This window comes from Rhodotorula toruloides, assembly GCF_000320785.1.
Source record: "Rhodotorula toruloides NP11 unplaced genomic scaffold Scaffold7, whole genome shotgun sequence".
In the NCBI taxonomy this organism is placed as follows: domain Eukaryota; kingdom Fungi; phylum Basidiomycota; class Microbotryomycetes; order Sporidiobolales; family Sporidiobolaceae; genus Rhodotorula; species Rhodotorula toruloides.
The window spans coordinates 385,492-410,048 of record NW_015622967.1 but is presented as its reverse complement, the minus strand read 5'-3'; the positions used below and the strand labels follow the sequence as shown (position 1 = coordinate 410,048).

The 24,557-nt window shown below is 61.2% G+C and overlaps 11 protein-coding genes across 11 annotated transcripts in view; 6 read left to right on the top strand and 5 right to left on the bottom strand.

Moving 5' to 3' along the window:
* Positions 1-38: 38 nt before the first annotated feature.
* Positions 39-5,950, bottom strand: RHTO_07551 (Ras GTPase-activating protein; the record flags this gene model as incomplete). Its single annotated transcript, XM_016421207.1, has 17 exons — positions 39-51; positions 111-187; positions 246-679; positions 741-871; positions 937-1,162; positions 1,220-1,358; positions 1,413-1,555; positions 1,616-1,806; positions 1,864-2,065; positions 2,123-2,243; positions 2,304-2,498; positions 2,562-4,201; positions 4,276-4,420; positions 4,482-4,559; positions 4,638-4,806; positions 4,875-5,097; positions 5,173-5,950. The coding sequence occupies 17 exons, from the start codon at positions 5,948-5,950 to the stop codon at positions 39-41; spliced, it is 4,905 nt and encodes a 1,634-aa protein (XP_016274328.1).
* Positions 5,951-6,972: 1,022 nt separating this feature from the next.
* Positions 6,973-8,278, top strand: RHTO_07550 (gluconate 5-dehydrogenase; the record flags this gene model as incomplete). Its single annotated transcript, XM_016421206.1, has 7 exons — positions 6,973-7,044; positions 7,158-7,350; positions 7,456-7,530; positions 7,596-7,706; positions 7,779-7,952; positions 8,022-8,154; positions 8,230-8,278. 7 exons carry the CDS (start codon positions 6,973-6,975, stop codon positions 8,276-8,278), a joined length of 807 nt encoding a protein of 268 aa, XP_016274327.1.
* Positions 8,279-8,676: 398 nt separating this feature from the next.
* On the bottom strand, positions 8,677-9,691 carry RHTO_07549 (uncharacterized protein; the record flags this gene model as incomplete). The annotated part of the gene is made up of 2 exons (XM_016421205.1): positions 8,677-9,248; positions 9,304-9,691. 2 exons carry the CDS (start codon positions 9,689-9,691, stop codon positions 8,677-8,679), a joined length of 960 nt encoding a protein of 319 aa, XP_016274326.1.
* A 241-nt stretch (positions 9,692-9,932) lies between these two features.
* Positions 9,933-11,023, top strand: RHTO_07548 (uncharacterized protein; the record flags this gene model as incomplete). The annotated part of the gene is made up of 3 exons (XM_016421204.1): positions 9,933-10,013; positions 10,061-10,304; positions 10,374-11,023. 3 exons carry the CDS (start codon positions 9,933-9,935, stop codon positions 11,021-11,023), a joined length of 975 nt encoding a protein of 324 aa, XP_016274325.1.
* Positions 11,024-11,766: 743 nt separating this feature from the next.
* RHTO_07547 (cation binding protein) lies at positions 11,767-13,030 on the top strand (the record flags this gene model as incomplete). Its single annotated transcript, XM_016421203.1, has 5 exons — positions 11,767-11,937; positions 12,018-12,114; positions 12,200-12,373; positions 12,604-12,728; positions 12,812-13,030. 5 exons carry the CDS (start codon positions 11,767-11,769, stop codon positions 13,028-13,030), a joined length of 786 nt encoding a protein of 261 aa, XP_016274324.1.
* A 433-nt stretch (positions 13,031-13,463) lies between these two features.
* Positions 13,464-14,439, top strand: RHTO_07546 (uncharacterized protein; the record flags this gene model as incomplete). Its single annotated transcript, XM_016421202.1, has 2 exons — positions 13,464-13,851; positions 13,907-14,439. 2 exons carry the CDS (start codon positions 13,464-13,466, stop codon positions 14,437-14,439), a joined length of 921 nt encoding a protein of 306 aa, XP_016274323.1.
* A 193-nt stretch (positions 14,440-14,632) lies between these two features.
* RHTO_07545 (uncharacterized protein) lies at positions 14,633-15,472 on the bottom strand (the record flags this gene model as incomplete). Its single annotated transcript, XM_016421201.1, has 3 exons — positions 14,633-14,913; positions 14,974-15,183; positions 15,298-15,472. 3 exons carry the CDS (start codon positions 15,470-15,472, stop codon positions 14,633-14,635), a joined length of 666 nt encoding a protein of 221 aa, XP_016274322.1.
* A 444-nt stretch (positions 15,473-15,916) lies between these two features.
* RHTO_07544 (uncharacterized protein) lies at positions 15,917-16,990 on the bottom strand (the record flags this gene model as incomplete). The annotated part of the gene is made up of 2 exons (XM_016421200.1): positions 15,917-16,527; positions 16,591-16,990. The coding sequence occupies 2 exons, from the start codon at positions 16,988-16,990 to the stop codon at positions 15,917-15,919; spliced, it is 1,011 nt and encodes a 336-aa protein (XP_016274321.1).
* Positions 16,991-17,342: 352 nt separating this feature from the next.
* On the top strand, positions 17,343-19,256 carry RHTO_07543 (protein tyrosine kinase; the record flags this gene model as incomplete). The annotated part of the gene is made up of 4 exons (XM_016421199.1): positions 17,343-17,990; positions 18,064-18,429; positions 18,485-18,948; positions 19,007-19,256. The coding sequence occupies 4 exons, from the start codon at positions 17,343-17,345 to the stop codon at positions 19,254-19,256; spliced, it is 1,728 nt and encodes a 575-aa protein (XP_016274320.1).
* A 169-nt stretch (positions 19,257-19,425) lies between these two features.
* RHTO_07542 (uncharacterized protein) lies at positions 19,426-20,472 on the bottom strand (the record flags this gene model as incomplete). Its single annotated transcript, XM_016421198.1, has 4 exons — positions 19,426-19,543; positions 19,641-19,724; positions 19,793-20,271; positions 20,341-20,472. The coding sequence occupies 4 exons, from the start codon at positions 20,470-20,472 to the stop codon at positions 19,426-19,428; spliced, it is 813 nt and encodes a 270-aa protein (XP_016274319.1).
* Positions 20,473-20,761: 289 nt separating this feature from the next.
* The window catches only part of RHTO_07541 (jumonji domain containing protein), a gene marked incomplete at both ends in the record, with an annotated part of 3,856 nt that continues 60 nt past the window's right edge, over positions 20,762-24,557 (top strand). Inside the window, 12 exons of the mRNA XM_016421197.1 lie at positions 20,762-20,882; positions 20,948-21,826; positions 21,882-23,218; positions 23,279-23,332; positions 23,392-23,557; positions 23,612-23,622; positions 23,695-23,707; positions 23,765-23,856; positions 23,913-23,989; positions 24,045-24,256; positions 24,337-24,425; positions 24,489-24,557. The exon at positions 24,489-24,557 is cut by the window's right edge and continues 60 nt beyond it. Of these exons, the coding sequence (XP_016274318.1) occupies positions 20,762-20,882; positions 20,948-21,826; positions 21,882-23,218; positions 23,279-23,332; positions 23,392-23,557; positions 23,612-23,622; positions 23,695-23,707; positions 23,765-23,856; positions 23,913-23,989; positions 24,045-24,256; positions 24,337-24,425; positions 24,489-24,557 (3,120 nt within the window). The remainder of the gene's footprint in view (positions 20,883-20,947; positions 21,827-21,881; positions 23,219-23,278; positions 23,333-23,391; positions 23,558-23,611; positions 23,623-23,694; positions 23,708-23,764; positions 23,857-23,912; positions 23,990-24,044; positions 24,257-24,336; positions 24,426-24,488) is intronic.

Below are 24,557 nucleotides of genomic sequence, written 5' to 3'. Positions count from 1 at the left end.
CTGGCGAGAAAGACGAAGGGAAGCGTCGAGTCGCTGGACTATTGGTAGAACCTGCAAATTCGCACTTGTCAGCATCGCAAAGCGTAAGAAGAGGGCGGAAGACGACTCACTTGCGATTGATGAGGTCGAGGAGCTCGACGAGGTTCATCTTGACAGCCTCGCCGATCGAGACGGTTTGCTTGCCGACCTGTGCGCAGCCGGACAGTCAGCGGCAGCACTGAGGAATAGACAGGATGCCGACGCACCCACTGCGCCTCGAGGAGGTCCTCGAGCTTGAGCTCGACAGCCGAGAGCGTCTTGCCGGTGAACTCGACCTTGATCTCGAAGACGCCGACGTTATCCGAGCTGAACGTCATCGAGACCTTGTCGAACGTCTTGGGCGAGACCTGCTCGATGGAGAGGAGGACGCCGCGTTCGTAGAGCGTCTGAGCCGTGTACTTGTACGAGCCGAACTTGTATTTCTTGCCCTGCTTCTCGAGCTGGCGCTGGTGAACGCCCTGAATCGACCACGGCAAGACGATGCGCTTCTTGCTCTTCTTCTGGATGCCGGCCATCGACTGGTCGATGTAGACATGGTACGACTTGATCTGGTCCTCGAGGTAGCGCTTCTTGTCCTTGAGCGACGAGAGCGTCGCGTGCATCGTCTGTAGCTCGTTCTGGCGTTGCACGCGGCGGTGGTCTGCGCAGACGTGGCTGTCAACTTCGAGGAGCAGGCGGAGAAAGCGAGAACAGGAGCGCACGCTTGCTTCGGATGTCGTGCGCGATTGCGTTGAGAATGGCCTGATACTTGTCGTTCTTGGCGACGAGACCGGTTCTTCGCAGCTCGACGATGTCGCTGAGCGTCGCCATCTTGAGCTGGTGAAACGACATGCTGTTCGACGAGTCCGAGGTCAGCAAAACGTAACGAACGAATCGAGACGACCAAGCCCAACTCACTTGCGGATATCATCCATTTGCGGTACAACCGCCCTCCTCTGCGCATGCGCCAACCTCCGCTCCTCCTCTTCCTCCTCCTCAACGATCCGAATCCAGGCATCCTCGTCCTCGGGCGTGACTTGCTGCGCGAGGACGGCTTCGAGGTCGTTGCCGTGCTGAACTTTGAGGATGGCGAGCACGCGGCGCTTGGCTTGGTTGAAGAGGTGCTTCGATTCGGCATCGGGGTCTGCGACAGGACAGACGGGTCAGTCGGGCAGACTCTCGTTGACTGCGAATGACGCACCTTCGTGAGGCAGAAGGCGAGTGGCGAGCGTTAAAGCGACTTCGTCTGCTCGCGCACGCTCAAGCTCCGCGCTGCTCGCAGTCGGGACGCCGCCAAGCTCGACGAGGATCTGTCGAACCGGGTCGTCGTCCTCCGGAGCCTGCGGTTCAACGGGTCAGCGCGCGGCTTAGAGCGAGGAAGAGAAAGTACGCACGATGACGTCAAGGGTCTCGACCAGAATGCTGTGGGTTGCGTAGATGTCGTTCGGCGAGATGTAGATGACTGGCCGCCTTGAGGCTGCGGCATCGACGTACTCGTCCGCGCGGAAGTACGTCTCGGCGTCCTCAATGTGGATGACTGCGGGACAAAGCAAGTTCAGCGAGACTTGCGCGCGCCGACGGAAAGAAGGGACCGTACGCTCGAAGATCCATTGCGTAAATTCGGCCGCGCTCGATGTGATGAAGTCGCTCATGGGCATCAGATACTCCTGATCGGCGCCGAAGAGCCTGCCGACCGAAATCTGGTTAAGCATTTTGCAGACCTCGCCGAGGTTCTGGCGCTGGATGGGCGGGACGACGCCTTCGACGATGCCGAACGTCTCGGGTGCGCTACGGAGTACGAAGTTAGCGGAATGTGTCGAAAGTTGGTGGACGCGCTCGACTCACACGATGGCGGGCTGGAGGAAGCGGTAGTAGACGACATGTCCCGCTATCCGCAACGACTCGTGCTCGGGCTCGTTCGGGAACCTCGCTCGCAACGCTCGGAAGATCTCGCGGGCGACGTAGCGGATGCCGAAGGGCATTCGCGCGGTCGACGTGAAGATGGCGCGGAGGAAGGCGGTCGTGGCCTTGCGGAGCGCGATGAGGTCTGAATGCGGAACACGTCAGCGTTCCTCCGAGGAATGCGCGAAGAGGCGTGATGTACGCTGGATAAAGAGAGCGTTGGTCTCGCGGTCGGCGAGTGCGTGGGCGTAGTCAACATCCTTCGGGCGCTGCGAAGGCAAGCCTGTCCGCGACTCTTCCCGCTCGAGTTCGGCTTGGTAGATCTGCGTCGACGTACGAGCGTCAGTCGAAAGTCGCTGAAGACCATGCGTGAGCCAACGCACCGCGATCGGGTCCGTCCCGAGGTCAAGCCCTTGCCGACCCATGACAGCCTTGATCTCCGTCGCAAGCGCGCCAGCGAGGTACTGTCGCTGCTGGACCCCGCGACCGCAGTGGACGAGCAGGCGGACAAAGGTGAAGTTGCCGCGGACAAAGGCGGCCATGTTGGCGAGGCTGGCGAACTCTTCTTGGATCGAGCGCTGCGAGAGGAGGAGAGGGTAAGCCTCTACTCGGCGAGACCGGACGAGCGAAGCGCGGCGCACCTGGAAGAGCTTGAGGAGGAGGAACTCCTCGCGGTGACCCTGCGCATAGCCGAACATGACGAAAGTGGTCGCCTCGATCTGCTTCTGCGTTTTCTCGCTGACCCGCATTCGGCTCATGTTGGCGAAGAGCTTGGCGAGGTAGGCGGGCTTGGTCTGGAGGTGCCAGAAGAGCTGCTGGTAGAGGTCGAGTTTGCGCTGCGTGTGGTGGTCGAGCGTGCCGCCGGCGAACGGGTCGTTCGCAGCCGAGAGGAGCGAGCTGCGCTTGAGGGGGGCGAGAGTGCCCTTGTTCGCCCGCTGCGCGCGAGCGACCTCGTGCGTGATCTTGTTCTTGACGAGGAGCGCAATCTTCGTGTCGAGGTCCTTGACGTCGTCCTCGAGCTCCTGCGTCTCGCGGATCGCGCTGACGAGCTCCTTGCGGAGCGACTCGAGCTGCAACTCGCCGCGGTAGTCGAACTCGGAGTCGTCGAGCAGGCGCATGAAGTTTTTGATCGTGCTGACCGGGACGTTCTTCCCGACGCGGAGCTGGCGGTACTGCGATCCCTGGCGACGAGAACGAATGGCCGCCTGGAGACGGACGACGTTCGACATGTTCTGCTGAAGGTGCCGGTGCATGGCGAAGTACTTCTTGCGGGCGACGGCGCCGCGGATGAGCGACTGGAGGAAGACGACGATCCCCTCGTTCGCACGAACGTGTTGATGCCAGGCGATGAACGCCGTCCGACCGAGGAACCCCCTCGTCTGCGCTTGGATGCCGACAACGTCGGGCTCGACGAACCCGAGTTCCTGGCGCTGCGTCTTGACACGCCTTCGAGCGAGTGCGGCCCGAGCGAGCGACTGCAGCCCCCCGACAGACTTGACGACCTCGGTCTTGCGGAGGTTGCGCGCCTTAGAGCGGTAATCCTGCCGGGCGAGGTGGCCGCGGATGCGAGACTGGACGCCGACGATGAACGACTCGGCGGAGCGGAGGTGTTGGATACGGTCGAGGAGGCCTTGTCGAGCGAGTGCGCCGCGGCAGGCAGCTTGGAAGGCGGTGACGGCGGGCGAGGCGTCCTTGAGGTCGACGATCTCCTGCCTCAGCTCGCGACGAGCGAGTGCACCCCTCGCCGCAGCCTGGAACGCCGTGACCGCCTCGTTGTGCACCGCGAGCTGCTCGATAGGCGCAAAGAACCTCCTTCGCTCGATCGCGCCTCGCGCGGCAGCTTGGAAGCCAACGAGCGTCTTGGCCGCTTCGCGGACGGCAGCCTGATAGCGCCGCTCCTCTTCCTCCGCCGCGATTCGAGCATCCTCCTCTTCCTGCCTCCTCCGCGCCTCGGCTTCTTCCGCTTTCCGCTGCGCTTCCGCCTCCTCCGCCCTCCTCCTCTCCTCCGCTTCCTCCTCCCTCCTCCTGCGCTCCTCCACCTCCCTCCTCCTCCTCTCTTTCTCCACCCACCTCCTAACCAACGCCCCCCTCGCCCTCGCCTGCAACCCCCTCACTCCCCCCTCCGCCTCACTCCACATCCTCTCCCTCCGCTCTTCGTCCGTCTCAGGCGGCGGAGAGGGAGGAGACTCGTGTTTATCGAGCGCCTTGCCGATTCCCGCGAAATTGGGCATCCGGACACCTGCGTCGTTGAGTCCTTTCTGCGCCGCACCGACTTCCGCATCTGTCGTCCCACCCACCCTCTCACATCAGCACCCACAAACTCATCTCTCGGGAGAAGGGGAAGCGGAAACGCACCCGTAAACTCGATTTGTCCGACAAGATCGTGCATCTTGTCCGTCAACCCCCTGCGGGCCATGAGATGCGACAACGCATGCAAGCAATAGACGACTTTCGGGAGGTTCTTGGCGTCGTACAGGTCGACCGTCTCGAAGCGGAAGATCTGCCCATACCGTGCTTAGCTCGAGAGAGATGGAGGGGGAGAGAAGGAGAAGGGGACGAACCTCGGGAAGACCGACTTCGTCGAGGAGTTGGAAAAAGATGTTGATATTGACCGTGTGTCGGAAATGCCTCACGGGGTCCTACTCCCCATCGACTCTTCACCATCAGCCCGATCCCACCTTCTTCGCTCGCGAGAGAGGCGGGGGAGAGGAACGCACGTTATAAATCGGACCCTGACACCTCTCCCCTCCCAGACTCCTCGCCAAGTGCGCGAGCGCATACCCGTTGCGGAGGGACTGCTCGAAATCGTTGATGGTGTCGTTTGGGTCCCACAGCGGGGTGGAGGAAGGGAGAGTCGTGAGGTGCGTTTCGAGCCAGTCGCGCGCTCTACGTCCTCCCCATGCGTCAGTTCGAGACCGAGCAGGAATGGAAGGGGAGGGAGGGGCGAGACGCACTCGGCAAGATGGCACAAGTACTCGTACGCGACCAACCCCTGCCTCTGCTTATCGATAGCCTTGACCGCCATACTCGGCAACAAACTCATCGTCGTGCTGCGTTTCGGACCCGTCGAGGTGGAGGGAAGACCGTGCGAGGAGTGGAAGACGGAGGAGGGGGAGGGTCCGAGTGAGGGAGTTAGAGAGTCGGCGGGGCGAGAGAGGCGTGCGCGGCCGGGGAGTCCTGCGTCGCGCACCATCATCACGTCAATACCCCCCTCAATTTCACTCGACGACGAGAGCGCGAGGTAAAACGCACCGGGGACATCCTCCTCAACAACCAACCCACCCTCTCCTCCGCCTCCGCCCGCCGAAAGCGGTACCGGCAACCCATCCCTCCCCAACCCTGCGCCAAGGTGCGGGAGCGTCATAGCCCTCTTGTGACCCATCCCAGCCCTTCTCACGCTCGTTTCCCTTCCGATCAGTGGGCTGCTTGGGCCGAGAGAGGGAGTTGTTGGACGGGTCGCGAAGATTGCGCTTGAGAGGACCCGATCTGAGTGTGTTTGGGAGGGGGAGGCGGGTGCGCGAGAAGAAGGAGAATACGAGGGACGGTCGGAGGGGATAGTCGGAAGTGCAGGTCGCGTCTTCGTCGGGGACGCCGAAAACCTGTTAGGCGATCCGGGCGCTTGCGAAGGGATGGTGGGAGAAGAACGATAGTTGGACGAATCGGCAAAGGGCGTCCCAACCGCCTTCCGCTCGGGCGAGGGATTCCTCACCGCTTCACTCTCCAAATTCGCCCACGCCGCCCTCGCAGCATCGAACGACTTGCTCCCCGCTCCATTCGCGCGATGACCTGCCTTCCATGGCGAAGTTGAGGCGGAGGAGGAGGTGGGTGTCTTGCTCAGTCGAGGGAAGGGGGTCTTTTCGGGCGTGCTTGGCGGAAGGGCGGAGGAGGAGAGGTAGGTTTCTGAGGCTGAGGCGGAGGACAAGGCGGGAGTGAGCGGTTGACTGGTTGGGCCTGAGGAGGTAGAGGTGGAGGAGGCGGAAGAGAGGGAGGGTGAGCGGTCGAGGTCGGTCGCGGCGAGAGAGGCGGACATCGTGGTCGTCGTCGTGTTGAGAGTGAGAGGAAGCTGCGGGAAGGTAGTACGAGGCGAGCGTCAGTGCCTGTTGAACGGTTCGCCAGGAGGAGGTCCGCCTGAGCCTGTGTGAAGCCTCGCCCCCTCGTCCCATTGGGCTTCGCTGCTTCTGAGCCCTTCAGCCACTCCCACGACTCTGACGCCCCGCTCACAAAGCGCCCGTCCAAGCCGTCTCGCGCGAATGTCCAGGAGCAACCCGCGTCGTCCTCCCGAAACTCCGCAAGGACGACCCTCCAACTCACCTGTTCCTTACAGTCTATCGGTCTTCCCTTCCCTTCTTCCTACTCGTGCCTACGCGAGGGCCCTTGAGCAACGACTGTTCGAGGAGGTGGAGGAGTCGAGGAGGTCGAGTCGAGGAGGAGGTGCGAGCGGGTTCGTGACGCGGGCTCAGTCGCAGGTCCACCCGTTGGCTCTGCTCAGTCTTGGCAGCTGTCCTTGTGACCGTGGCGAGTGAAGCGACTGCTTCCGTGCCCTGTGGACCTCGAGCGAGTCGCGTGTAGATTGTCGATGGACTCTTCGCGAGGTGCGAAGGCGGTTGCGGGCTGCGGTGGGCGAGCGGGTGGGTGTCGGTCGGTCAGCGGTGTATGCTCAGCGTGTGAGGCGGGCCCAGCGAGTGGGTGAGTTGCCGTGGTAGTGAACCAGGAAGCGAGACTGTGCGCTGCTGATGAGGATGACACGAGGAGGTGTCGCTCGGCGGGAACAAGTCGGGTCGTGTGAGGGGTGTTGCCAGAGTTCAGTGTAGCTCTGTAGCCTGCACATTCAGCCCGCTACACAGTCTGTCGAGAGTGAAGGGGTGTGTGAGTTGCCCCCTGTCTCGTGCCCGGCGTCCGCCAGCTCCGGGGCCGCACTCGTTCTCCGCCTCGCTCTCTTCGCTCTTCGCTCTTCCTCGTACTCGCTCGTGCACACACTCAGCCACACTCCATCTCACACTCACACCCGCAACCAGCACCCCGCTCCACCCAACTCGCAACTCGCTTCTCGCAATGGCAGACCTCTTCTCGGTCAAGGACAAGGTCGTCCTCGTCACGGGCGGCGCAAAGGGCGTCGGGTGGGGCGTGCGTACCTCTCTCTCTCCCCTCACTCTGTCCCGCCTCCATCCCAGTCGACCACTCCCTCCCCTCTCTCCTTCCCCACCTCCTCGCTAACCCCCCTCTCCCACTCGGCACAGATCACAAACGGCTACATGCGCGCCGGCGCAGCCCGAGTCTACATCGCCTCGCGCGACGAAAAGTCCCTCAAGCAGGCCGCCGACGAGTTCAACGCGCAAGGGTACCCGGGAAAGTGTGTCCCGCTCGTCGCCAACTTGGCGACGTACGATGGTGTTGTGGGACTGGTCGCCGAGTTGGAGAAGAGGGAGAAGTGTGCGTTTGCGAGAATGCTGCAGTGTTGAACGCTTTTGCGCCGAGCGCAGAAGCGACGACTCCCAGAACTTCTTCGCGCTGACCACGCTTGTCTCCCTCACGCAGGCCTCCACGTCCTCGTCAACAACAGCGGCAACAACTGGGGCGCGCCCTTTGACGAATACCCCGACTCGGCCTGGGGTCCGTCCCCTCTCCTCTCCTCCTCACTCTTCCCTCGCGACTCGCTGACGCTCGTCGCAACGCAGAACGCGTCCTCACCCTCAACCTCCGTCGAGTGTTCACTCTCACGCAAAAGCTTACGCCGTTGATGCTCAAGTCCCTCGGAGGGAAAGAAGAGGGGCCGTGGGCTGATCCCGGTACGCCCTGCCTTTCCCACCTCACTTACCTCCCCCTCCCCCTCTTCCTCGCTAACGAACCTCGCCCCCCAGCCCGCGTAATCATGATCGGCTCAGTCGACGGTATCCGCGTCCCCACACTCGAGACCTACGCCTACTCGTCCTCGAAAGCCGCGCTCCACCAACTCTCGCGCGTCCTCGCATCGCAACTCGGAAAACGCGGGATCACGTGTAACACCCTTGCGTGCGGGCCGTTCCAGTCCAAGAGTACGTCTCTTCCCCCCTCCCTCCCTTCCTCCGTTGAGCGAGCAAGCTGACGCGAGCGAGCTCGCGCAGTGATGGCCGCCACCCTCGAAGCCGGTCGCGACCACATCATCTCCGGCGTCCCGCTCCACCGAATTGGCGAACCGGACGACGTCGCGGGCGCGTGTATCTTTTTGAGCTCAAAGGCAGGCAGTTATGTCAATGGGTGCGTGGCCGCTTCCTTCTCTCAAGAGCTTGTGGATGTGATGGGTGGGCTGATGAGTTTGTGGATGGGTGATAGGGCGACGATCGCGTTGGACGGTGGGTCGCTTGTGGCTGGGAAGCTTTGAGCAACCCGAGTCTCTCGTTCTCTCGCTCCAATTGTCATGGTTTGGGCCGTGCAAAAGCATTTTGTGTGATGTCGGAACGGTTGAGCGAGAGTGGATAGGGGCGGGAAGGAAGCGAGACTGCGAACGCAAGGCTTGCCAAGTTGGCTCGACTCGCTCGACTTGCGTTTCGTCTCTCGCAGGTATCGGCTAAGGACATCACGTCGTGACGAAATTCCGTGCGTTGCAAGTCTTAGAGACAGACGGGACAGTCAAGCTGCGAAAGAGGCCTTGACGCAGGAGTTGTGAGAGCGTGAGGGAGGCGAGTGGGGAGGATGAGAGGTGAAGGAAGGCGAGTCAGGGCGGCGCGAGAGACTAAAAGGTGAGCGAGAGGGGCCGGTGAAGAGAGTGGGAAGAGGGCATCAGACGCCGACGGAGTGAGCCCATTCCTCCAAATCGAATACCCGCACTTCGTGGTTTGTCAGGTCGAGACGAACGGCGAGTACCGTCCCCAGCTCTTCGCAGGCAATCTTGAGCGACGTCAAGCCTGACTGATCGTCTGGAAGAGGATCATACTTCGTCGCGAGACAGGTGAAGGTTTGCAGGCGTTGAGGAAGGCGGACGGGCGGCGAATGCGGGTCGGGTGCGTCAAACAAGGCAGGCCAGAGATCCGCGGCGCGGTATGTCGTATCAAAGACGGCAATGAAGTGGTGGAGTTGAGGCATATTGGCTAGAGTGTCGGTGTCGATGCGTGGGAAGTTGCACCGGCATGCGAGAACACGGAGCTTGACATGGCTTGGGATCAGGGTGGCCCACGGAAGTGGGTCGGCGACAAGATCAAGGATGAGGACTTCAAGCGCGGGCAAGCGTACGGCGCTCCAATCCCGAAGGCTCACGTTGTGTAGGCCGAGGTAGGTGAGCCGAGTAGGTAGTGCATGAAGAAAGCCGAGCAAGCCGCGTCTCCAGACGTCATAGATGTGCAGGCGGCGGAGCCCTGCGATAGCCGGCCATTTAGCACGAACGAGGAAATCAGGGTCGAGTGAACTCACCATCAGCGCCCAACTCGGCAAAGTCACCCTCGTCCATGTTCACCCACATCTCCTCAATTGCGCTCCACTCAACTCCTTGACCCTCTTCAAGCAAGATAATCGCGCCTCCCGTGCCTCGCAGACGTGCGTCAAGGCGCTTGACAGACCAACCTCCTCCGTGGGCCGCAAGAATTCGGTCCCTCGCCGCCAGAATGAAAGAATCCAGCTGCCAACACGTCACGGTAATATGCTCGTGAAGCTCGCGCTGCGCCGTCTTCGTCCAGTCGCGATGAACGAGCGAGAACGCCTTGCAGAGTCGAACGCGCTCGTCGAGGTTGCGGCGGATGAGCGGCGGCAGGGCGAGCTCGAGGATGTGAAGCTGGAGCTCGAGCGGGAGCGTGGGAGACATCTGAGCAGAGTGCGGAGAGTCTGAGCGAGTTGAGCAGCGAGGAGGAGGAGGACAAGGAGTCGACCACGCTCGGGCGGGCAAGTGGGACTCTTTGTGACTCGAGAGCTGAGTTGGGAGCGCGTTACGACTATGGCGGATACTTCTCGCTGTCGCCGTCCCACTCTTCTCCCCCTCCTCCTCGCCAAGCTGATGAAGTCCTCTCTCGCTCAGACCACTCACTCGAACTCGCTGAGACCGCGCTATGAGCATCGAGACGCTGCCTGTCGAGCTCCTCGAGCACATCATCGAAGCCGCCGTCCCGTCCGTCACCGACCGCGACACCGTCAGAAGCGATACCTCACCCTCCGCGCCTGTTCGCTCGTCTCGCAGCGATGGAGGCGCATCGCTCAGCGTGCGCTGTTCGCCGAGGCCGGTCTCACGACTCCCCGCGCGACGCAAGCTTTCCTCGCCACGACCGCTCAGTACCCTCACTTCGCGAACCATGTTCGGCTTTGCAAGGTCTACCACTTCGGCAAGGTTACCGACGCAACCTTCCGCTCGTTCCGCTCACTCAGGGAAGTCTACGTCGGGAAGGGTGGCAAAGTAGATATCGCAATCTTGGCTGGTCTGCCTCGTACGTTTTTGGGGGCTCTCCGTGCTCCTTTTCGGTTCAGACAAGTCCTGACGGCTTGCCCTCACACAGAACTCGAGATATTCAGCGTATGGCTTGCGCTGGTGACCTGTACGGGCAATCCTGCGTCGACAATCTTTCCCGCTTTGAGGATCCTTTCGAGTTGTTTCGCCGAGTGGGACGACATGGCGCGTCAGCTCTTCTCGCCTGCCCATCTTCCCGCCATACAGGGCCTTGCGCTCTACCACGACGACAGAGCAGGCGGATCTGAGTGGGGTCTCGAGCGACGGCCGTGGACGGCCGATTTTTCCGCCTTCCCGCCTTCTCTCCGGCTCGTGGTCAGCATCAGCACACAGTACATCCTCGACACTCGACACGAAATCCTCCACGAGACGGACATTGGCGAGCTGTATGATGCTCTCGATGCGGGAATCTTCGTCAACGGCTTGCGCGTGGCGGACGTTCAGCATCTCCGCATTTTCGAGATCTGCTACGACATGGAAGGGCAGGAGGACGGCTACGAGCAGCTGCGCCACCTCGTCAAGCAGATGCCCCAGCTCAAGTCGCTCTTCATCTCCAACGAGGAAATGCCTTCCACCGATGCCAGCCTTCGCGATTTCATCAAGTACGTCAAGCAGCGAGGGATCAGGTATGTGGAAATGGGACATGACGACCAACATCTGGAGGGATCGGTCATTCCGCCGCAGTGGCTGGAGATGTAACGTCGCGCTTCGCCTTCCCTCCCCTTGCCAACTCGAGCGGGTTCATGTTGCTGAGGCGCGTCTTCCCGCGCCTCCCACTCAAGTCTGCATATCTTTTCCGGCCCCAGTCACTGTAAAGAGCGTTGCGTGGCAGTGAGGCCAAATCAGCGAGTGAGAGACGCCCGGAGCGCCGCCTCAATCCGACATTTGCCTCCTCAACACTGCTCTCTGTCTGCCGTCTACTCTTGCTACGCATCTGCAGCCTCCACCGCTGGTGGTAGAGCTGCTACGGAGGGGCGGGAGCGAGAAAGGCTGAGTGGACCTCGTCGAGAATTGGCAAACAGGCGGAGACCTCTCGCGCCTCCTCCTCTCCCTTTGCGCCGGCGAGGGGTTGTTGGCCCGTCTTCAATCGACGCTTTCCAGGAGCTGAGCCACTCGCACGACCTCAGTAAGCCTGTGAAAGGAATCAGAGGTGACCTTCGCAACCTCCTCCCGTCGCCGATGCTGCTCGAAGGGCGTGATGGCAGAGAGCCTGCTCGATCGGCGCATTCCTTCGGAAGCGACGTGGTTCGCACGGTTCGTTGCACCGCCCAGGACAAAGTGACCGCGCTCGCTCGCCTCGTCGGAGGCATGACGAAGTGGGGCTCGCGAGGTTGCGTTGGCCAACGAGAGCGATCCGGTTGCGCTGGCTCTTTCGTCTTCTTCACACTCTCTCCCTCCGTCAGTACACTTTCCCAGTCTTCCTGCCCAATCTACAGGAACTCATGCTCGCCGCCCGCACAATCCGCATCTCGTCGCTCGTCCTCCCCCGTGCTGTCGCTTCTTCCCCACGACCCGCCGTCGCCTTGTTCTCGACGCAATCTGCACGTCTCCAGCCTCACCCACAAGCAACCTACTCAGACAAAGGCGCCATGACCGGACACCTCGACACCTACGTGAGTCGTGAGTTTGCCGCTTCTTCCGCACGCAGTTCTAGCACGTCGACGCTGACGACGCTCCTTCGCACTCCGCACAGAGCGAAGTCATTGTCGACCACAACAATGTCAAGCAGCTCTTCCACATGTACAAGAAGGCGACGAGCAAGGAGGAGAAGGGCACCCTCGTCAACACCAGTGCGTTCCGTCGTCTTGCGCGACTCTTCCCCGTCTTGCCTCCCCCTCGACGGCTGCGAACTGATGCTCGTTTGTCTGCCCGCAGTCATCCGCGAGATTGCCGTCCACTCCGAGGCTGAGGAGGTCAGCGTCTACAACGACCTCGAGTCGCGCGGCCTCGCTGGCGAGAGCAAGGAGTTGAGGGACGAGCACGAGCAGCTCGAGAAGGTTCTCTACAGCGTCGACTGGACCAAGGTCGACTCGAGCGAGTTCGAGCCGAGTGCGTTTCCCTTTTCCTCGTCGTCCCGTCCGCCCCGTCCCCAATCTTCTCCTCGTCCTCCCGCCGGACTCTCCCGTCGGCCTGTTTCCGACTGCGACTGTCTCGTTCAGGCATTCTAACGGGGTTTCGTCGACATTGCGAGGCGCTCGCAGGAACCGGAACAATCGCTGACCTTCCTAATCCTCCCATTCTCTTCCGTTGCACCTGTTCTTCCCTCGTCGCCACCGCAGAGTTCGAGCACGCGATCCAGCTCTTCATCAAGCACTCGGACCGCGAGGAGGAGGACATCCTCAAGAGGCTCAAGGAGAAACTCACGCCCGAGGAGAACGACAAGCTGGCGCAGGACTTCCTTACGGTGCGTTCGGCTGCTCAGCTGCCCTTTCACCTGTCAAAGGCGCCCGAATGCTTGCTGACCGCCTCGCCTTCTTTCTCGAGCAGAAGCGCAAGGCCGTTCCCGAGCGCCCTCACCCCATCGCGCCTCAGTCTGGCGGTATCATCCAGAAGGTCGCCGGCGCCCTCACCAAGCCGCACGACAAGATTCTCGAGACCCTTCGCGGACAGCACTTCCTCTCGGACGACCAGCTCGCGTACAAGCACGGCCAGTCGACCAACGTCCAGCCCATCAAGATCGACACCTCCTTGCTCACGCATGCGTAGAGGTCGTCGCTACTTTCGACACCCCGCTTGTAGTATACACCCAGCAGTTTTGACGAGCGAACTCCACGAAACGAAGAACATTGCAGTGCCTTCCTTCCTTTGCCGAGCGCGAGGAGTGCCGTCTCCTCACGTTCGGCTGCGAGCAAGAGGTGAGTAGTACGTCAGCACAGTGTACAGCGAGCATTGTGAGCTTCGGAGGATTGCGGGAGGGTTTCACCAGTTTGGCGAGGAGAGAGAAGACAGCGAGACGACGACAGCGAAAGAGGGTGGAAACGGCTGCGATACATCCGTACCACGCTCTCTAGTACCTGCACATCTGCCTTCACGCGCCCGAGTTATGACCACACCTTGTTCTCCTCCTCCTCGCTGCTCTCCCTCCTCCCCTTCGCTCGCAGACCGCTCAACTCGCTCTGGTCGTGCTTGATCCAGCTCAATGACTCCCACGCTGCCGCTCGAACTCCAGCTCCACATTCTCCAGCTCGCCCTGCCGCCGCTCATCCGCCGCAACCTCGACGAGCGCGTTCGACTCTGCAAGGCATTCTCGCTCGTCCACCGCAACTGGACCAAGGCGGCGCAGTACGGACTTCCTGAGCACCTTACTGTCACCTACTACAAGCCCGCAGTCCTCGACACGGCTGCACAGGACCGCATCGCCGCTGCGAAGCAGGGTGGATGGCCTCTCAAGCGCGTCGATATCTGGCTCAGCGAGTCCATCACCGAGACGGGGTGGAGGAAATCTGACGATGCTGCCGACCTCGGCGCCCTCGAAGAGATGTGGATCACCTTGTCTACGGGAGAGTTCGCCTCTTTCGGCGTTACGAGTGAGTCGGCGGCTAGGCATCACGGACAAGCACTGACGAACTACAACTCTTGCAGGCCTCAAGCGCTTGCACATTCAAAGCGAGCCCGGCCGCTATCTCTGGGACCTGTTCAAACATGTCCCCGGCGGTCTTGTTTACCTCGCCCTGCACAGTGTCACCCTCGACATCCTTGGACTGGCAGTCCCTTTCGGTGATAACCTCGACACTCTCATTCTCAACAACGTCGACTTGGATGACTGGGGCTTGATACTTTCGAGCCAGAACAAGCTGCGCGTCCTCTGCATGAACAGAGACTTTCCTACCTTCGAAGAGACGATCTCCTTCATGCCTCGCTTGCAGCACTTCGCCCTCACCATCGAAGACGTCTCGACATTCCTGGACAACTTCCCTTGGGAAGCCGAGCATTTGTTCATCCCGCCAACCTTGCGCTCGCTCACCTTCTTGTGCACGGAGGACTTGCCCGGCTTGCGGCACATGGCTCGCGAGGCTTGCAAGGCGTGCGGCGCTGGTCTCAGGTACCGCATCCTCTCGCCTCGCGGGATTGAGAACTGGGACATGGAGGAATGGGCTTACTCGGTTGGCGCTTGACGGTAAGATTTGCGAATGCGAGGGCGCTAGCAACTCTGTAGGAAACGTCTCTGCACTTAAACCGATCACGCTTGACCTCTCACTGTCCTCGGCGACAAGAGAAGGCGTTTTCGACGTGCGAAAAAGCGAGAGCAAGTTGCGGCTGCAAAGCTCAGCGCCTATCTACGCTCGGGTGCCGCTCATTGGCCCAGGGCTATCGCTGCCAGAGCGGCGGGATATTGGCAACAAGGTGCCGATTCAGCGGGACGAACGGGCTTGCTTGACCCGCCTGATCTGCCTGCCGCTGGACCGTCCGATTCTTCACCAGCAGCTCCTCCACGGCTACACCCTTCCCTTTCGCTCGTTCTCCTCTGACCCAAGGAGCCCGCTGCACCAAGTACTTGCGCTTTTTCTGCGCGAGGGCGGCGGCGGCGAGGAAGTAGGGCAGGAGGAGGTCGTGTCGAGGCATGAGGGACGGAGGGGGCGGGTTGACGGCTGGAGTTCAAGCTTGTCAGCGTCAGAAGGACCCCAGAGCTGCGGGGAAGCTGGACTCACGCTCCCTTCTCTGCCGTACTTCCTCACTGTCCGCCTCCGCCACGGTCTCATCCCGCTTCAGCCTTGCGTACGTCAAGCGTAGCCGTCGTTGCCGCGCCTCGTCGTTCTCGCGCTCTCCCTCGAGCGGGAGAGTTACGGTCTTGGCCCAGCAAGATGCGATTCGGGGAACGAGGGTGAGGAGGTCGTCGAGTACGTGCTGCGGCGTGTGCGCTGTGTTGGACGGAGACAGAGTGGTACGTTGCGAAGCGTTAGCGAGGGACCCGACACCGCAGCTAGCGGCACGCTTCGGAAGGAAAACAGCGCAGGACACAGAAGGAGACGCACCTTCGGCATTCGCAAGAACATCGTCCCACATTCGCTGATACGTCGCAAGGTCGCTCCGGTTGAAGGGAGAAAGAAGGCGATCGCGCAGGAACGGAGAGGACCCAATCGTTGGGCGCGAGGCTGCCTCGGCAGGATCTGCCGTAGCAGTCTGCGAAAGCCAGGCGAGCGAAGGCATGGGTCGATCTCGGCGTGCAAAGTCGAACGATTGGAAAATCTCAGCGAGCGAAGGCAAAGCGAACGGGCGAGACTGCTGTTGAGCTGGGAGAACAAGCGAAGCGAGATTCAGGCTTAACCGGAGCCTATGCTGTGCAACGGCGGGCTGAATTGTCGCAAATAAGAGGCCATGCGGGGCGAGTCTTGGACATGCTGCTTGCGACGAGCCAAACTCCCTCGAGTGCGGAGGAGAGGGGAGGACCCCGCGCACACGACAGGAGACCAGCTCAAATGAGGAGGATTCGCCAGGACCGGCTTCTGCACTTTGCCAACGGCGCATCTAGACGCCAGGAAAGGTAGGAGATGGCGAGACCGCTCGTCGATGCTGGAGATCGACAGCCGAGTGAAGCACAGTTGCGCCGCGCCGGGAAGCGGGCAACGGTGTCGCATGAGCGACGGTCGATAGTTACAGGAACGTCGGCGGGATAAGTGATCCTTCTAGGAACTGACCCTCCCACTCTAGCTCGATGATGCGGAAGGAGCGCGTATTGGCGAGGTGGTCGAGCGCTGCTTTGGCGCCGGCGCAGTCCCCGGCCGCATGCGAGTTGGCGAGGGAGATGTAGACGGTCTCGAGGTGCCGCAGAGCTGGATCCCGCGCGACGAGCTGAGCAAGGCTGTCGACAGGATCGGGGGCATAGATGTCGGTGAAGAGGAGGTGCCGAACGACCGGTGCGTTCAGCGAGTCGGCGATGCTGATCTCCTCCGACGTCTCCATAACGATGTCGAAGCGGTTCTCGTACAGCGTCCTGTCGCTTGTGTCACCGTGCGTCGGTCGAAGGTTGTAGTTGGAGACGACCCGAAGCGAGGGCGGGAAGATGGCGAGGTCGGGCTGCCAAGTTGGGGAGTAGAGGTATGCGAGCGCACAAAGTGATGGGAGGTGAGCGGGTGCGAGGACTGGCTTGGCCGATTCGAGCCAGTCGCAGCCGCAAAGCGAGAGCGTTCGCAATCGAGGAAAGGGGCAAGTCGTAAAAGCCGAGCTCGTGAATCTGCCGGCGTATATGCTGAGATGCTGGAGTGCTGCGCGGAGTATGCAGAGAGTCAGTCTATCTCGTGCGCGAGATAGAAGCCGGATGAGCTTACAGGGGATATCCGCAAAAAGCGCCAAGTCGAGCGTTCCAGGCGAGCAAAGGTAGATCTCCTCGACCGCAGAGAGCTCGCGCATAATGGCGACCATCTCATCGTCGCATTCTCGGGTCATGTTGCGCATATCGAAGACCTTGAACACCTGAACCCTCCTCGCCAGCTTCTGCGACCGCCGCAGCGTTCCCAAGACGGCGCCGTGGTTCATTGGGCTCGTCTTGCCAAGGTGCATCGAGTCGAAGAGCAGAGGTTGAGCCACGCTGCGCCATGTCTGCGAGACGAGGCAGCAGGTGCGCAGGGTATTGTAGCGGGCGGAGACGGTGTCGCTGGAGGTGATGGGCGGGAGGGCGGCTTCGATGATGTGCTCAAGGAGCTCGACAGGCAGCGTCTCGATGCTCATAGCGCGCTCTCAGCGAGTTCGAGTGAGTGGTCGAGGTCAGGGAGGTCTTCATCAGTTTCGCGAGGAGGAGGAGGAGAACAGCGGGACGGCGACAGCGAGGGAGACCAGCGGTAGTCGTAGCGCGCTTTTGATTTAGCTTTGAACTCATCCAGAGTCTCGCTTATCCGCCCGAGCGAGGTGAACCCTCCTTCTCCTCCTCCTCGCTGGTCTCCCTCCTTCCCTTCACTCTCACGCCGCTCAACTCGCTCAGGCTCTCCGAACACTGCTCAGATGGTGATGAAGATTTCTGAGGTCACAGCGCTGCTCCGTCCCCCCGAAGATCTCGTGATCAAGCCCATTGGCCGCTGGCGCGATGTACTGCCCTTCACCTTCTTCAGACTTGAGCGATAATCAGGACGTGCGCCCTTATTTACCAAGGTCTGTCAAGCTTGTTCCCGACCTCGCTAGCCGGCTGGAGCAGATGGTCGACCGAGGCGTGGTCGCCCTCGAAGCAAATGCAGAGGCCCACGAGCCTGGCAGCTCGTCAGTTCTCTTGCCCAACACGTTTGACAAGATCAAGCGAGAATTTGAGGCGTCTTGGGAAGCCGTCAGCTCCTACGCTAAGTCCGAACTTGTGCATCTCATGTTACTTCAGCTTCGCGCCGTCTCGAACCTCGACGAGCCTCTGCATGCCCTGGCCGGTCGTCCCGCACCCGAACCGATCTTTTCGACGACTCAGCGAGACACCGTCCCAGCCGGCGGCGGCACGATCCACGGCGTTGACGTCAAACTGCGACTTCGGTTGGATCTGGTCCTGCGTCGAGGGAGGGAGACCAAGGACGACAAGACGGGCGTCATCGTTTCAAGCGAGATCAAGACGCCTCAAGCGACCGAGCCCGACGGCATCTATGAGGCGACGCTCAGCACGATCGCGTCGCACGACGGGGTTCTCAGTCGGGCCGCGCTGAAGAAGCTGGGCGAAAGGAGGCGCACCAAGGCTCAGTATTCTCTGCTTATGAAGGTGCGCATGACTTCTCCGTGCACCTCGCCATTCTCTGCAGACTGCTGATCAACCGTCACGCCCGCACTTGCAGCAAATCTCGGCCGCTCGCATCTTCCGGAACGACATCACCTTCTGGTCCGACAGCTATCAGTGGTTCATCGCAGCCCTCGTCAACGACGAACCAAACGAGGACTTCGATGTTCTGCTCAGTCCCCTGCACCGACATGTCCCGCAGGTCCTCGGCGACCCGTCCTACCTCAAGCTGCACCTTTTCGCTTTGCTTCCGGACCTGTATGAGCCGGACCGGCTTCGCTCGCTCGTTCCGTCGAACGAAGTCCTTGCGACTATGGAGAGCAGTCGCTCCGCTGCGGATCCAGATTTCATCGAGAGGATGCCAACACGCAGTTCCGGGAAGACCTTGTCGAGCGGTGCCAAGAGGGGCCTTTTCTCCCTCTCGGTGCGTTTCCACTTCTCATGCACCTGCACGCTCAGCTGACCTCCGAGAACTCCAGGACAAGGTAATTGCTTTCGCCTACCCCAACGACCTCGTCGAGGTTGGCCGAGTAATCGGACAAGATGGCTCGCACACGTCTATTGACGAGACAGCGCCGCCAGACAGCGTCGGTGAAGGCTCCGACATGTCGAACGAAGCGCCTGAAGAGGACGACTTGCTCTTCCTGGAGGACTGTGCGGTCGATATCGAACTTGACAGTCTCGTCGGAGAAGGCAAGGTCGGCCTCGTGTACCGCGGGCTTGACAACCACACACAAGGTTCGGTCGTTCTCAAGCTCGCCAAGCCTGAAATGGAGGACTACCTCAAGCACGAGGTCAAATTTGGTCGGCTCTTGCACAACTACACCGACTCGCTCATCGCGGCGTGCGACCTTTACGCAACGGCGGAAGGCCGTCTCTTTACCGTAATGGTCGACGGAGGCACTTCCCCATCGTGTGCGGCGGACTTGACGCTGCCTGCTCGGTGCGTTCCGCCCGGTCAATCTTCGAGACTGCAGCTGACCACTTCTTGACGGACACAGGCTCGACCTCATCGAGTCTCTCGCACGGCTTCACTGCGGCGGATTCGAACACGGTGATGTCGCGCTCAGGAACATCGTGGTCGACAACGTCGGCAAGGCTCGCTGGATCGACTTGTCAGCAGCGTCTCTCGAGCATCGGTGTGAAGTATTGGAGTGCGACGAGATGGCGGAAGCTATCGCACTGCTTGAGCTGGAGGACTACGACGACGAAGTTTGCTCGATTCTGCAGGACCAAGGCTTGCTCGAATAGGCAGAACGCTCATGCAATGGAAGATACTCTCGACGACTGTTGGCGTATGAGAGTCAAGGCGCATGCTTATTGTCAAGCGAAAGCTCGCAAGCAAATCAAGAACCTCCGGCCGGACCAGAACCGTCTCGACTATCCCGCACGCTCGCTGGTTCTGCTGTGTCCCGGGGGTTTAACGCCGTCTTCTTCGCGTCTTGCGTTTTGCAGTGCCTCCTTCTGGAGCAGTAGCGTTCTCGCTTGTTGCACGGCGCTTCGTCGTCCGGGGTACCGGCGGAGCTGGAGGCTGATGGCTGTTCGTCGAAGAACGCAAGAGGGGAGTCTCGTGAGCGAGCGTTCGTCAAGGGCCAGCGGAGTCAGGAACGCCGGAGCAGGAATAATGCAACGCACGTCCAGGAGGAGCGAGATGCCAGCGCTTCTGTTGGCGCGCGCGAGAGGATGACGAGCATGCAAGGCGAATGCTTCCGTCGTGGTCTGCGCAAGAGTTGGGTGTGGGTCAGTCTGAGTTCTGGAAGATAGGAAGACGTGCGGAAAGGACGAACCTTCGATCCTTGCCAGCCCTGCCGCTCAACCACTCCATCTCGATCAGTTGCCGCCTCATCTCCTCCTCCTCCACGTCGCCATCTACTTCGTCAGTCGCAATAGTATCCGACGCCAAATCAATCGCTTCAAGCGTCGTCAACAGCGTGTACTGGTGCAGGCCTTCCCTCGCCGGTGCAGCCGTATCCTCCTGGATTGAGTCGCCCGTGGCATGCTTCAGCTCAACGTCCAACCACTCCCGCTTGATGATCTCGGCGATCGAGACGAGCTTCGGCAGGGCAGCGACGGATGTCGAGGAGGGAGACTCTGTTGCCTTTCCCTTGCCTTTACCTTTTGCCGCAGGGGGAGTCGGGTCGGGAGCTGGTGAAGGATTCGAGTCGGGTTGGGTAGAGGTGAGAGGTCCTGCGCGGCCGGCGTTGGCGGAGGAGGAGGAGGTGGAGGGGGGAAGGCAATGAAGGACGAGCGGTTCATCCTCATTCCGCTGCGTGAGGCGAGGTGACCGTGTCAGTTCGTCCCAAAGCCCTTATATCGACTTTTGGCGGCCACGTACCCGCAGATGATCCAGTGCAAACTGGACAACGAGCGTGATCTTGGTGTGTGAAGCGATGCGGATGGGGTGGAAGTCGGAGAGCGGGACAAGCTTTGGCAGCACGGGGTGTGCCGCAGAGTCAAGCGACTGCATCGTATGCGGCCCTGTCAGCCCGTTCTAGCGAGTGCGAGCGGTGTTGGCGAAGCGAGACTTCGAGAGAAGCGAGTTCGCCTTGACCGTACACTTTGCTCGCTCGAGAAGGCAGACTGAGGCTGTCAGACCAGCAGAGGATACCTGTCTATCCGCCTAGCCTGCTCGGACTGCTCCGCGTCGCTTCAAGCGCGGCCACCCAACCCTCCCCACTTCGCCCTCCTCATCAGTCCTGTCTGGCGCGACAACCTCCTCGTACGAGTCTTGCACGCGCTCACGCTCACAAAGGGAGATGTCGACACCCAGTGCGCAAAGTCGCGACGGCAGCGCGTGGGCGGTGCCGCCGTCTGGTCCTCCCAATCATGATTCGACAAACGCAGCCGTTGTCGATGCGCCAACGAAAGCCGAAGAAGGTGCGCAAGCCTACAATATCCTACACTCACGCGGAGCCTGACGAATGCATGCGTGCCACGCACAGACGACTTCTCGCCGCCTCCCTTCTCCCTCTCATTCGCCTTTCCTCAGCCAGCCCGACCAGCCTCAAGTTTCGCTACTCCCAGAGCGGTGCAGGAGACTTCGACATCTACTGCATCGTCTGGCGAGCCGACTCAGGCACCAGGACCACCCTCGAAGCCGACTTCCACACCTCCCGCGCCTCCCTCCAGTCTCTCGCTTCCCCCTCCCGCATCCCTTCACATGGGCGCAGGCGCCTACACTGTCACACCCTTTGGCCCGCTAACCGACTCCTCCTCGCGCCCGCCCGCCTCGCTCTCGTTCCCCCCGCCTCCAGCTTCCCTGTCCTTCGACAGCGTCCAGCCAATGCCGTCGTCCAGGCCCGCCACCGCATCGAAGCGTCCTCTCCGCCGTTCGTCTGTCGCCAACGGCGATGCTGCCGATGCTGCCGAACCCTCCTCCTCCTCGCATACCACCGCAGCGCAGTCGTCGAAACGAAGACGCGTGTCGCCTCCGTCGCAGAACGGCGCCTCAACGTCCGTGTCGTCTGGCCCGAAGAGCAGACGGAAAACGATCGAGCATTCGTTCGAGCTGGAGATCCCTGTCCGACCGAAAAGCTCTGCCTCGAAGCAAACCGGGGCGAAGTCGGAGGGCAATGGTGCATCGACGAAGGTGGAGGAAGGGAATCCCGAAGAGGCGCCCGCTCCAGCCGTGCCGACCCGTACTTCGTCGCGGAAGTCACGCTTGCGCGCCTCGCTGGCAACCGAAGACCCAGAGGACGTCGCTGCAATTGTCGTGAACGCTGTTGAGGACGTCAAGGGCAAGGGTAAGGAACTGGTGGAAGAGCCTGCCGAGCCAGAACTTACGCCCGAACAAGCCGCTGATCTCGAGGAGGCGAAGAACGGTGCGTAGAAATGGATTGTGTCACTTGTGCGGGACTGACTCGCCTCGTTTCGCAGGTAAATACGGCTACATCCTTCAGACGTCTTACTGCACCTCTCGCGCCCTGGCGAATCCGTGTCGCAACGTTCTCCCTCTCGTCTCGCGATGCCAAGACTGCACATCGAAGCAGACCGCCTATACCTGCGCCTTCCAATCCGTCCGCTCTTTCCCTCTCTCGGCGCCCGAAAACCAGGGCGGCGAACCGCTGCCCTATCCCGTCTTCCTCGACACGACCGCCGTCGACGACACGCCAGAGCTCCCGACTTTGTTCGACCGCCCGTTCACCATCGTGGAGGCGTCTCTCCTCAGGTCCGCCTGCTCAACCTACCTCCTGCCAACTCTCCGCCGCGAGCTCGAACACGCCATCCAGCCAAACTCAGCTCGCACTCGCCTTGCGCTCGGCATCACCCACAGCTGCGACGGATGCGCCGCCTCGATCCTCTGCGGCAGCTGGATTTGCACGACCTGCGCGCGGGAATACTGCCTCGAGTGCTTCGACGCTCTTAAAACGCTCGACCAGGGTGCAGTCGAGGCAGTCCCGCTGTGGGGACACTCGCAGTTCCTCGAACCGATTGGCGGACTGCACATCGGCGCCATCGAGAAGTTGACGCGCTGCGTCAAGTCGCGGCATCTTCCCGAGAAGGCGGACCGAGCCATTCGACAAGGTCCCTTCGTCCCGTTGACTCGCATGGACCGCCACGAACTGCGTCGCCTCGTCGACGAGATGGAGCTGTGGGGCAAGCAGCATCCCCTCCCTCCGCCGAAGGAGCCGCCTACGAGTTGGCTCCAGCAGCACCGCTTCGACCCAGGCGCAAAGGAGAACTCGTGGCCGTATCTGCGGTTTCCGGGCGACATCCTGCCGCCGAAGCTCGACGGGGGATCTCCGCTAGTCGCTCCCGAAGCTCGGCGGGCGAGCACAGCGATAGAGGAGGATGGCAAGGTTGTCTACCCCGTTTCCACGCATCAAGCCGTTCCACCGCCGCCGCCCACGCTCAACATGGCGAACGCCACCGCGTCCCTCGCCTCGACTTCGTCTAGCACTCACACCTCGTACCGCTCGAACACTCTTCCTCCCGCCCTCGCCGCCCTCTCCCAGCACGACCTCTTCCGCAGCCTCTGGTCAATCGGCGAGCCGCTCCTCATCGACCTCGCGCCGGAGAACTACCCTTCGCTTCCCTGGACGCCCGACTACTTCATCGAGCAATTCGGCCACGAGGTATGCCGGATTGGGAGCACGCGCGTGATTGCCAAGACGAAAGACGGCGAACGGGAGAAGGAGAGGAACGGTACGGTTGGCGCGTTCTTTGCGACATTCGGACAAGAGCGGGACACGGGCGACGTCGAGAAAATCAAGGTGCGCAGCGCCATCCCTTCGACCCCTGACATGCTGCTGACCGCCTGTTTGCCCCCCTAGGACTGGCCGTCGACGAACGACTTCCGCTCGGCGTACCCGGAGCTCTGGGAGGACGTGAGTTTGCCCCTCCTCAGCCTGCGCAACACGTCGTTGATCCCGCTGCTCTCCCGCAGTTCATGTCCATCCTGCCCGCAGGAAGCATCACCCGTCGCGACGGCGTCCTTGACATCGCCGCACACACGCCGCGCAACGCCAACCCGCCCGACCTTGGCCCGAAGGGCTACTTCGCGCAGGCGTCGGATGACCGGAAGGGAGCGAAGGGGACGACTAAGTTGCACAGTGCGTCCCTCCCAATCGTTTTTTCGCGTTACAAGCTGATTGTTCCGCCTGCAGTGGTACGCCTCGTCGACACTGCGCTCGAAGCGCCGGATTGATCGCTGACTTGCCTTGCTTGCCCTCTCTCTCGCCAATTGCAGGACGTCGCAGACGGTTCGGCCATCCTTCTCTCACTCGCAGGCTGTGGAGCTGACGCCTCACCTCCTGCAGCCGTCAACATCATGCTGTGGTCGAGCGATGGACCTGACGGATCGCCCGGCGTCGCCGTGTGGGACCTCTACAAGGCTGAAGACGCAGACAAGGTGAGGTCACACCGCCTCACTAGTTCGTAACAACGGGCTGACGTCCCGTCGCACAGATCCGTCGGTTCCTGTACGAGCACATCGCGAAAAAGGAGGGCTTGACGGTGGACGAGGCGATCAAGCGGTTCGACGAGTGAGTGCCGATGCCTTTGCCCGACCAAAGCTCGCGAGCTGACGACGCTCTGCAGCCCAATCCACACGCAGAAGTTCTTCCTCGACGTCGACATGCGCAAGCAGCTGTACAAGTCGACGGGCGTCAAGTCGTTCCGCATCCATCAGCGACCGAACCAAGCGGTGTTCATCCCCGCCGGTTGCGCGCACCAGGTCTGCAACAAGGCCGACTGCATCAAAGTCGCGACCGACTTTGTGAGCGTTGAGAACGTCGCGAGGTGCTGGAAAGGTGCGCAAGATTGACTGCCATCCTCGAGATTACCGGCGATGAGGAGGAGTGGGCGAGCTGACTTATACGTGGTTGCGCAGTGAGCGACGAGTTCCGCCAGCAGATAAAGGACAAGTTCCTCTGGCGGTCGGACGTCCTCCAGCTCAAGTCGATGCTCCTCTGGGCATGGGTATGTTCTTACACGCTTGCTCTCCTGCCACAGACTGCTCACGAGGTAAGTTACGTCCTGCAGCGCTCGGCCGAACGCTTCGAGCCGCCTGGCGGCGCGACAGGCGAGACGACCATGAAGGATCGCTCGACC